The sequence below is a fragment of the Peromyscus eremicus genome, chromosome 1, assembly GCF_949786415.1.
Source record: "Peromyscus eremicus chromosome 1, PerEre_H2_v1, whole genome shotgun sequence".
Classification (NCBI taxonomy): Eukaryota; Metazoa; Chordata; class Mammalia; order Rodentia; family Cricetidae; genus Peromyscus; species Peromyscus eremicus.
In genome coordinates this window covers 182,719,727-182,731,241 of record NC_081416.1, presented here as the reverse complement: position 1 = coordinate 182,731,241, position 11,515 = coordinate 182,719,727, and the positions used below count along the sequence as shown (strand labels likewise).

The following is an 11,515-nucleotide window of genomic DNA, read 5'->3' as shown; positions in this document are numbered from 1 at the left end:
CAAGTTCTGGGATTAAAAGCTTGTGCCACCACCACCTGGCTAAATTTATACTTCTTATGTGTAATAGTCATACATGTCTGATACCATCTGGCCCTCACAAAGATTAGGACAAAATGAGACAGAAAATTATGGGGTTATGGAAATGTCATCCATAAAAGAATTGATTGCGGAGTCTACTATCTGACATAGTCACAGCCTTGGGGAAGTCAGAGCCTGGCGCCTGAGGAGGGCACTTCCCCTTCCTGTGGGGCTACTCTAGTACAACCATGTCATATTGAGTGTCCAGCCTTCAGCGGCCACACCCTGTGTCTCCTATCCCTCTAGGCTGTCTCTGGAGCTCTGCCCATAATCACAGTTGCAGCCTCCAGGAGGAGATGCCATGACCTTCACCTTCACAGCCCTGCTCTGTCTGGGTGAGATGTGCACAGGGGGAGGGGATACTGTGGTCTAGGGTTGATGCTGCCCCACAGCCCAGCACTGGTCCATCAGGAAACCCCAGGGTCTCAGGAGGTTCTGCAGAGGGGAGGAACTGCTCAAGCTTCAGGGACAAATCTCTCACAGGGAACTCTCTTCCAGGACTGACTCTGGGCCTGGGGACCCCAGTGCCGGCAGGTGAGTGAGTGTCTGCAGATTTCCTGACCTTCACTTCTCATCATTCCTGCAGCCATGCCTGGGCAGTGAGGATGGAGAACAACACGTGTGCTGCCCCTGGGCATGGCTGGAGGGTTGGGGTTGGAGGCTGCCGTCTGAAGATGGCTGTCCTGGGTACCAGCTGCTCTTTTCCTTGCAGAGGACCTCCCTAAACCTATCCTCAGAGTACAACCAGACTCTGTGGTCTACAAGCAGACTACAGTAACCTTCTTGTGTGAGGGGACCAGAGGAGCCAAACAGTACATACTCTATAAAGAGGGATACCAGTATCTACGGAGTACAGAGATTCCACAGAATCCTAAGAAAAAGGTTGAATTCTCAATCCCAAAAATAGACTGCAATCATGCAGGGCGATATCAATGTGGCTATCAGACTCATGATGGATGGTCAGAGTTCAGTGACTCCCTGGAGCTGGTGGTGACAGGTGAGAGGACACACAAGGTCCCCAGCCTCAGCCTTGACTGTCAAGAAGTGGGTCTGTTCACAGGGCTAACCCCACCCAGAGCCAAGCAGGAAAATGAGGTCTGATAGATTTAATTGATTTCTCCTTCACTCCTAGGAGCACACAGTAAACCCAGCCTGTCAGCCCAGCCCAGCCCTGTGGTGTCTGAGGGAGGACATGTAACCCTCCAGTGTGTCTCAAAACTACAATACCACAGGTTCATTCTGACTGGGAAAGGAACACGGAATATCTCCCAAATGCTGGATTCAGAGTACAAATACTCTATTCAACACTACCAGGCCATGTACTCTGTGGGCCCTGTGACCTCCAACCACAGGTGGACATTCCAATGCTACAGCAATTACCCGAGAAGCCCACTGGTGTGGTCAGAACCTAGTGACCCTCTGGAGCTCCTCTTCTCAGGTGAGGAACCTCAGCCTTTGCCTAGAATGATGCTGAAATGATAGAGATGCTCAGGGAGGCCTTGGTGAGTGGTGTGTGGTGTGTGACATGTGTGAGCAGTCAGGGCTCCTTAGCCCATTGACACAGAGCATGGTAGAGAGAGTGGGACACAAGATACAGAATCCAAGACAGACAGTAACAGCAAAGCACAGGAGGTCCAGGACAGAGATGAATTTTTATGGGGTCTTCTCTTACTCTGGATCAGCTCATGTACCGTCCACAAGAGCTTGGGGAAATCCACAGAAGAAAGGGAGGACGTATTGTAGGAACCACAATGGTTAAGGACACCAAGAGAACATGGCCCACAGAATCTACTAAGCAGGGTTATGATGGCTCACAGAGTTGAAGCAGCAGCCATGGAGTCTACATGGGTCTGCCCTAGACCCTCTCTGCACACATACTGTGGTGGTTTACCCTGGATTCTATTTTGTTTGTTTTTGTAGAGTTTCACTGTGTAGCTCTGTCTGTCCTGGAACTCACTCTGTAGACCAGGCTGGCCTTGAACACACAGAAATCTCCCTGCATCTGTCTCCTGAGTGCTGGCATTCAAGGCGTGTGCCACCACTGCCTGGCTAGCTATGGTTTTTATTAAACTCATAGCAATGGGATGGAGAAATCTCTAACTCTTTGCCTGCATGTGAGATACTTTTCTTCCTATTGGATTGACTTGTACAGCCTTAATATGAGGGTGTGTGCCTAGATTTATTGCATGCTGTTATATATATTTGATTAATATCACTGGGAAGCCTCTTCTCTACTTAAAAGGAAACAGAAAAGTAGTGGATCTGGGCAAGAGGGGAGGTGAGAAGGCTGCTGTTGGGATGTATTGTATGACAGAAGAAAATTTAAAGAAAATAAAAGTGCCATCCACAAGTGAGACTTTCTCTGTGCCACTGTCAGACACACCCACCTCCTCTCTCCTACTTCCTTGCAGGGACCCTCCACAAACCCACCATCAAAGCTGAGCCAGGCTCTGTGGTCAGCTTAGGAAGTCACATGACTATCTGGTGTGAGGGGACCCTGGATGCAGAAATATATGTTCTGCATAAAGAGGGAAGCCAAAAACCCTGGGACATACAGACCCCAGAGAAGCCTGAGAACAAGGCCAAGTTCTCCATCCCTTCAGTGACACAGCAACATGGGGGACAATATCGCTGTTACTGTTACAGCTCAACTGGCTGGTCAGAGCACAGTGACATCCTGGAACTGGTGGTGACAGGTGAGGGGACAGTCAGGGTCTCAGCCCCAGGCTCTGCTCTCAGGAGTATTCCCCTCCCACAGCCTGGCCCTGGAGAACATGGATGCTGTGTGAGTCCATGGAACAGGCTGCCTCCTTCTCTCCTAGGAATCCACTACAACAAACCCAGCCTGAGAGCCCTGCCCTGCCCTGTGGTGACTTTAGGAGGGAACATAACCCTCCAGTGTTTCTCATATCATGGATATGACAAGTTCATTCTTATCGAGGAAGATCAGAAGTTCCTCAGCTCTCAGAACTCACACTTTATACCCAGTATCAGGCGGTGGCAAGCCTTGTTCTCTATAGATCATGTAACACCAGACCACAGAAGGACATTCAGATGTTATGGTTACTACAACCATACCCCACAGTTGTGGTCAGTACCCAGTGAACTCCTGGAAATACATATCTCAGGTGAGTCAGCCCCACCATTGACCAATCCTGTCCCACTGGGTAGTTGCAGGTAGAGAGAGGTTGAGGAAGAGCCTGGTGGCTGAGCCAGAGCCCCACTCCTGGCGAGAAGCAGTGACGTGTGCAGGGCAGGATGGAAGGGGATAAGTGGTTGGTAAAAATCAGCTCCTCAATCACTAGCCTGTCACATTCCCTCTAGGTCTGTCCAAGAAGCCCTCCTTGCTGACTCACCAAGGCCTTATCCTGGACCCTGGGAAGAGCCTCACCCTGCAGTGTTGCTCTGACATCAACTATGACAGATTTGCCCTATACAAGTTGGGGAGAGCTGACTTCACCCAGCATGTTTTCCAGTGGACCCAGAGAGGCCTCTCCTTGGCCAACTTCACACTGGGCCCTGTGAGCAGATCTACCGGAGGCCAATACAGATGCTATGGTGCACACAACCTCTCCTCTGAGTGGTCAGCCTCCAGTGACTCCCTGGACATCCTGATCACAGGTGAGGGCTAAACAGATTCCCTCAGGTACTTAACCTCTGCATAGGCTCTCCTGGGGGAGTTAAGATGGAGATGGCTGGGATGAGGGACAGGGATCTTATTCAGAAACAGATGTAGAGGCAGGAGAACAGGAGAGGGCCTAAGTCAGAGAAAAGAGACAGATTCCCAGGTGTTCAGGGCAGACACAGGAGAGGTGTCAGCTCAGAACAATGAAGACAACCTCTCATCCTCCCTCTTCTCTTCAGGACAGCTTCCCTTCAGTCCTTCCCTCTCAGTGAAGCCTAACTCCACAGTACACTCTGGAGACAACGTGACCCTGCTGTGTCAGTCAACAGACCAGGTGGACACTTTCATTCTGTCCAAGGAGGGAGCAGCCCAACAACCCCAGCGACTAAAATCAAAGTCTGAAGCTTGGGATTTCCAGGCAGAATTCTCCATGAGTGCTGTGACCTCTGACCTCTCAGGCACCTACAGGTGCTATGGATCTCAAGACTCATCTCCCTACCTGTTGTCATATGCCAGTGACCCTGTGGAGCTCATGGTCTCAGGTGAGGTGACACTGAACTCTCAGTGTGACTTACAATTCAAACCCTAGGAGAATCCTTGACTTGAGTGGGATTAAGGGGACAATAGGAAGGTTAGTCAGAAGGCACTTTCCCTGCCAGAGAAGTAAATGCCAGCAGAGGTCCTTCCAGTAATGTCTACTCCACCCTCTATTGCAATGTAGGTTTGGGGTAGACAGCATGAAGATCATGGGGATGTTTCATAGCAGATGTTGAAAAGTTAGCCAAGGCAGATTCCTCAGTATTCACCTAACTCTCACTCTCCTCTTGCTCGTTTTCCTAGGATCCTTTGGAGCCTCCAGCCTGCCACCCTCAAGACCCATGCCAACAGATGGTGAGTATCAGTGAAGGGAGTATGCTGAATACCCATGGAGCTCCTGGCTCTTAGCCCAGAAAAGTTCTCACTTCAGCTTATGCATGTGGGAGTGAACAGAGATCCCAATGGAGAGTTCAGAAACCCAGGGATTAGTTTGTGCTACAGAAGGTGGCATCCAGAGATGTTTAGGCTCAGCCTGGAGGATGGGTCAGGTGGGTGACGTGAACAGGAAACCCAGACACTCACTTCCCCATCCTGCCACTAAAGGAACTAAAAACAAACATCTCATCTGCATGGAGTCATACCCAAGGAAGCTATGTAAAGACCCTATTGGAATGAGGGGCCCTGATGGACAATACCTAGTTATGATCTTAATACAGTTGCTTCTAGAGGTGCAGAACTGGACAAATCCTTCTGTTTCCAGAAAGCTGCTTCTCTGTTTATAAATGGAAGTTAGAGGCCCACACCCTTAAGTTTCTTTCAGTTCTGGCCTTGGCTTCTCTTGAAAGAAGAATCCTCCAGAACCTGATTATGAAGTGGAGCTGTCCCACAGCTGTGGTAACATGTGCAAGGGTGAGGCACAGGGCCACGCAAGGGCATTCAGGACACCTCCCTCTAGATCATGAAGGTTGGTTCTAGGATTCTCCATGAGTTCTGTGACCTACACTATCAAGGGCACCTACAGGTGCTATGAACAAATCAATTCATCTCTCTACCTGATGTCATGTGCCAGTGGCCATGTGGAGCTCATGGTCCAAGGTGAGGTGTCCAGAATTTTCTGAGATAAAGGACACATCAGGTTATACATTTACAACAATTATTGGCTAGGATTGAGTTACAAATCCTGCAGAGTGTCAGCCAGATGGATATTCACCCTCATGATGGTGGAGGCCAACATAAATATTTCTAGGAATGCTCACTACAGTTCCTGAATGGTTTCTGGTAGTCTAAAAAAAGCATCTTGGGGAGGCCACAGACAGATATAAGATACTAGGCAGAAACCAGTCCCCAGTGACAAACTCTGCTCATCACCCTACACTTATCAGTATTCACAGACCTTTGCTCTCAATGTTTTTATGACCCACAGGGTATCTATGGTAGGAGATAGCCTCGGTGGAGTAAGTACAGACCCTGCTATACTTTTTTCTGTTCAAAACAGATCCACATCCATAGCTCAACACTACCAAATAGAATTTGTCATAAGAACCTGAACATAACAATGATCACATTAAGCAAATTAAATCCAGCAGTCCAAGTCAAAATCTATTGCTTTGTGGAGTCTGCAACATTTCTCTTCAGGGTGAAATTGAGGAACTGAGACTGTATGGGTTCAGCCTAGTTTTGAGGGGTGACAGCTAAGAATGTCCTCTGCCTGCCATTGGTGTGCTCATCTGAACAAGAGAAGGTTTAGGGACAGGACCTCAAGGGGACAATATATCATTGACCATTGAGTCCCCACTATCTCTTCACACTATAACTGTCCTGTTTGTCTCAATGACTATTATTTGTAATGAGGAGAAAAGTAAGGGTTACATATGTCAGTCTTGACATTTATACCTAGTGTGGGCTAGCCATGCCTTTGGGGGAAATATTTGGTGAAAGCCCAGAGATGTACAATAAACTCTTTCCTGCTTCACACACACACACACATACACACACACACACACACACACACACACACACACACACACACACACATACACACATACTTCACACACTCTGCATGACTCTGCTCTACACCTTTATTTCCCACATGATATGTGAAAGGAAAGAGATGGAGGACAACCTATGTCAGAAGGATGTGCTCCTACCTGAACTGGACATGGAGAAGTTTCTTGGTCTGATGTGGGGAGGAGCATCAGGGAAAGTTTATGAACAAGACACATGTTTTCAGTCTTAGCAGGAACTATATCTCATTTCTGAGAGACTGGAAGTTCTTTTCTCCTTGACCAGCCCTAGGTGGTCCCTGGGTACTCAGAACAGATCAGGGCAGGGCTCAGATCACAGGAGAGATGGGAGGTCTATGTGGGACAAGAGAACAAACACTCAGAAAAAATCATTTAGGAAATCACCCCAAACTGAGAATGTTGTCCACACAACCTCTTCTGAGCTAAACAGAGATACCACATTCAGAATGGCCCTGTGGTTGCTCAGTGTCATGACTCAGGGGTCAGTGCCTGGAATGTCTTGTCAATTTTTTCTACTCTGAATTTACTGTTTTCAGGGGTTTTCACAGTGGTCCTGAAGAATCTAGTAAGAACTCCTAGTGGGAACAGAGACGGTCTCTGAATCTTTTACTGGCTTTGGGGACCCTACTCCACATACTTGGTACTTTACCCCACCTTAATACATGGGGAAGTGCTCAGTCTTACCTCAACTATATGCCATGTGTTGTTGATACTCATGGGAGACCTGCCCTTTCCTAAACAGAAATGGAGGAGTGGATTCAAGGCTGAGAACAGAGGGACTGAGGAGGAGTGACTGAGAAGAGTAGCGGGAACTGTAGCTGGGATGTAACATAAACAAACAAACAAATAAATAAATAAATAAATAAATAAATAAATAAATAAATAAATGTATTTTTAAAAAATAAGAGAGGGAGTCCAGTTATAAAAGTGAAAAGATTCATTCAAGACTTCATGAGCTTTTAGGATGAGTATTATTGGTATTTACAATAAATGAAAGTAGAATGCAGAAGAAACACCCAGCTCTCTTAAGCACACACACATCCTATTTCGCTTCTTCTGTTCTCAGAATCAGTTGAGATTTTCAGTCCATCCCAGAACATGCCTAAACCCAACACAGTTGAACAAAGAGAATTTAAAGTCATGACACTGGAAGCAGAGGTTCCAGGTTTTGTCACAGTAAGGCAGGGGATCTGGGTAGACATTTAGTTATCTTGAGAACATTTGACCATCAGTAACCTCTGTAATTTCTTTGTCCACAACCACAGCCTCAGAGATCCAGGATCACACAGTGGAGAATCTCATCAGGATGGGGTTTGCTGCCATGATCCTCATAGTCATTGGGATTCTGGTCTTTGAGGCTTGGGGCAGCCAGAGGCAGATCGTCCATGCAGCTGAGAAGTAATCAGAGAAGAAAGAAGTACATCTCTCAAGGTTCAAGAGTCTGGGAAATAAATGTGATGATCCCAAGAATTCCATAAGAAAATCCAGTTCTTACACTGAGGAACTGGAGAGAGAATGTCCAGGGAGCAAATGTGATTTGGGTGCAGAGGTAACCTTGGGTGTGATGTGATCCTTCCTCAGCAAATAAGTTGACATCCCTCCACCTACTGTGGGTGTTTGCTGACTGAACCAACTCCTTTATTGATCTATACAGTGAGGAAATATCCTGTCCCATCTGCCTGGCTTACCTCCTCATTTCTGTACATTTTTTCTTCACCTCCCCATGCATCATTTTGCATTTTAATAAATTGTCACATTCTCTGTGGCAGAAGCGTCTCTCTATTGAACTAGAAATAGAGAATGTACCTCAATAACAAAAAAGACGAGTAAAGTCAGAGCCCAGAATTAAAACTCACTCTGCCTATGATGTCTCAAAACTCTCTTTGTGACCCTCCATCCTTTTAGGCTTCAACACATGTTCTTCATGGAGTTTCTCTTGAAATATAAAGCCAATGTTACCACACTGATGGAATATGGACTGTCTCACAAGACAGTGTGCACAGGACTTTGACAGTGTTTTCTTTTTTTTTTTTTTTTTTTTTTGGTTTTTCGAGACAGGGTTTCTCTGTGTAGCTTTGCACCTTTCCTGGAACTCACTTGGTAGCCCAGGCCGGCCTCGAACTCACAGAGATCCGCCTGGCTCTGCCTCCCGAGTGCTGGGATTAAAGGCGTGTGCCACCACCGCCCGGCCAACAGTGTTTTCTTAATACAAATGTCTGATTTGTAGCAGTTGCTAACCACTGTAAATAACCCCATCAAAGAAACCTTCACAACAGCAAAGTAACATCACAGGTGTGAGGGTGGTGAGTCCTGAATGAGATTGGTGTGTTTTTCATTTCATTCCCCAATGCCTATTTCTCATATATGAAAAAGCAATTGGCTTGCAAATCAATCATCCCAGATTCACCTTACTAGAAAGACTTATTCTACAATGATTCATAATTTCTACATAGACAATCATGTTACGTTCACACAATGACAGTGGTATTTATTCCCCTCTCTCTCTTTAATCCTATACTTAGGTTTCTGTTTTAGCTAAGTCTTCAAGTACAAAGCTGAAAATATGTGAAGAGAGGTGACTCTTATCTTCAAGACTTAATGAAAATTTCTACCTTTTCACAATTCAGAATGATACTAACATTGGTATTTTGATACATTAATTAGTCTGACTCTGAAGGGTCTCTGTGTCTAATTTCCTGTGACTGTTCATGATAAATGGTTGTGGGACACTCACAAATACTAACTCTTCATCAAAAACTGCCTCCATTATATATGCTTTTAATTTTAACCCTGTTACGATCATTAATACCATATGGTTTACAATGTTGGAAGGGATTTACATGAATGGATAAATTCTACTTTTTCAAGAGGTGTTCTTTTCATTTTTTTTTCTGCCTCTTTTTTTTTAATTTTATTTTGCAATACAATTAAGTTCTACATATCAGCCACAGATTCCCTTGTTCTCCCCCCTCCCACCCCCCTCACCTTCCCCCCAGCCCGCCCCCCATTCCAGTCTCCTCCAGGGCAAAGCCTTCCCCACAGACTGAGATCAACCTGGTGGACTCAGTCCAGGTAGGTCCAGTCCCCTTCTCCCAGGCCAAGCCAAGGGACCCTGCATAGGCCCCAGGTTTCAAACAGCCGACTCATGCAATGAGCACAGGACCCGGTGCCACTGCCTGGATGCCTCCCAAACAGATCAGGCCAATCAACTGTCTCACCCATTCAGAGGGCCTGATCCAGATGGTGACCCCTCAGCCATTGGTTCATATTTCATGTGTTTCCATTTGTTTGGCTATTTGTCTCTGTGCTTGATCCGACCTTGGTCTCAACAATTCTCTCTCATATAAACCCTCCTCATTCTCGCTAATTGGACTCCCAGAGATCCACCTGGGGCCTAGTCATGGATCTCTGCATCCAGATCCCTCAGTAGTTGGATGAGGTTTCTAGCACGACAATTAGGGTGTTTGGCCATCCCATCACCAGAGTAGGTCAGTTCGGACTGTCTCTCGACCATTGCCAGCAGTCTGTTGTGGGGGTATCTTTGTGGATTTCTTTGGGCCTCTCTAGCACTTTGTTTCTTCCTATTCTCATGTGGTCTTCATTTACCATGGTCTCCTATTCCTTGTTCTCCCTCTCTGTTGTTGATCCAGCTGGGATCTCCCACTCACCCAAGCTCTCTTTCCCTCGCCCCTCGCCCTTCACTACCCCCACTCATGTCCAGGCTGTTCATGTAGATCTCATTCCATTTCTCTGTCATTGGGCGATCCCTGTGTCTTTCTTAGGGTCCTGTTTTCCAGGTAGCCTGCCTGGTGATGTGAGTAGCAGTCCAGTCATCCTTGTTCCACATCTAGTATCCTGTTATGAGTGAGTACATACCATGTTTGCCTTTCTGAGTCTGGGATACCTCACTCAGGATGATTTTTTCTAGGTCCATCCATTTGTCTGCAAACCTCATGATGTCATTGTTTTTCTCTGCTGAGTAGTATTCCATTGTGTATATGTACCACATTTTGTTTATCCATTCTTCAGTTGAAGGGCATCTAGGTTGTTTCCATGTTCTGGCTATTACAAACAATGCTGATATGAACATAGCTGAACAAGTGCTCTTGTGGTGTGGTTGAGCATTCCTTGGGTATATGCCCAAGAGTGGTATAGCTGGATCTTGGGGGAGATGGATTCCCAATTTTCTAAGAAATCGCCATATTGATTTCCAAAGTGGTTGCACAAGCTTGCATTCCCACCAGCAGTGGAGGAGAGTTCCCCTAGCTCCACATCCTCTCCAGCATAAGGTGTCTTCAGTGTTTTTGATCTTAGCCATTCTGACAGGCATAAGGTGGTATCTCAGAGTTGTTTTGATTTGCATTTCCCTGATGATTAGGGATGTTGAGCAATTCCTTAAATGTCTTTCAGCCATTTGAGTTTCCTCTGTTGAGAATTCTCTGTTTAGTTCTATAGCCCATTTCTTAATTGGACTGTTGGGCATTTTGATGTCTAATTTCTTGAGTTCCTTATATATTCTGGATATCAGTCCTCTGTCAGATGTGGGATTGGTGAATATCTTTTCCCATTCTGTAGGCTGTCGCTTTGCTTTGTTGACCGTATCCTTTGCCCTACAAAAGCTTCTCAGTTTCAAGAGGTCCCATTGATTGATTGTTTCTCTCAGTGTCTGTGCTACTGGTGTTCTATTTAGAAAGTGGTCTCCTATGCCAATGCGTTCAAGACTACTTCCTACTTTCTCTTCTAGCAGGTTCAGAGTAGCTGGATTTATGTTGAGGTCCTTGATCCACTTGGACTTAAGTTTTGTGCACGGTGATAGATATGGATCTATTTGCAGCCTTCTACATGTTGATATCCAGTTTTGCCAGCACCATTTGTTGAAGATGCTTTCTTTTTTCCATTGTGCACTTTTGGCTTCTTTGTCAAAAATTATATGTTCATAGGTGTGCGGATTAATGTCAGGGTCTTCAATTCGATTCCATTGGTCCACATGTCGGTTTTTATGCCAGTACCAAGCTGTTTTTATTACTGTAGCTCTATAGTACAGCTTGAAGTCAGGGATCGTGATGCCTCCAGAGGTTGTTTTATTGTACAGGATTATTTTGGCTATCCTGGGTTTTTTGTTTTTCCATATAAAGTTGAGTATTATTCTTTCCAGGTCTGTGAAGAATTGTGTTGGTATTTTGATGGGGATTGCATTGAATCTGTAGATTGCTTTTGGTAAGATTGCCATTTTTACTATGTTAGTTCTGCC

General features: G+C 45.9%; 1 protein-coding gene across 2 annotated transcripts; it reads left to right on the top strand.

Annotated features, from left to right (window-relative positions):
* Positions 1 to 379: 379 nt before the first annotated feature.
* Positions 380 to 7,666, top strand: LOC131893707 (leukocyte immunoglobulin-like receptor subfamily B member 3). 2 transcript variants are annotated; one of them, XM_059243817.1, is made up of 10 exons: positions 380 to 413; positions 577 to 612; positions 791 to 1,075; positions 1,211 to 1,516; positions 2,490 to 2,774; positions 2,901 to 3,206; positions 3,403 to 3,699; positions 3,943 to 4,245; positions 4,544 to 4,594; positions 7,530 to 7,666. In XM_059243817.1, exons 1-10 carry the CDS (start codon positions 380 to 382, stop codon positions 7,664 to 7,666), a joined length of 2,040 nt encoding a protein of 679 aa, XP_059099800.1. The 2 variants fall into 2 exon arrangements, with proteins under 2 accessions (XP_059099800.1, XP_059099807.1); XM_059243824.1 differs by lacking the exon at positions 4,544 to 4,594.
* Positions 7,667 to 11,515: the final 3,849 nt, after the last annotated feature.

Coding starts and splice junctions, on each gene's coding strand:
- LOC131893707 (XM_059243817.1), top strand. CDS start 380: ATGACCTTCACCTTCACAGCCCTGCTCTGTCTGG. Junction 613..790: donor GGGGACCCCAGTGCCGGCAG/GTGAGTGAGTGT, acceptor TTTTCCTTGCAG/AGGACCTCCCTAAACCTATC. Junction 3,207..3,402: donor CCTGGAAATACATATCTCAG/GTGAGTCAGCCC, acceptor CATTCCCTCTAG/GTCTGTCCAAGAAGCCCTCC.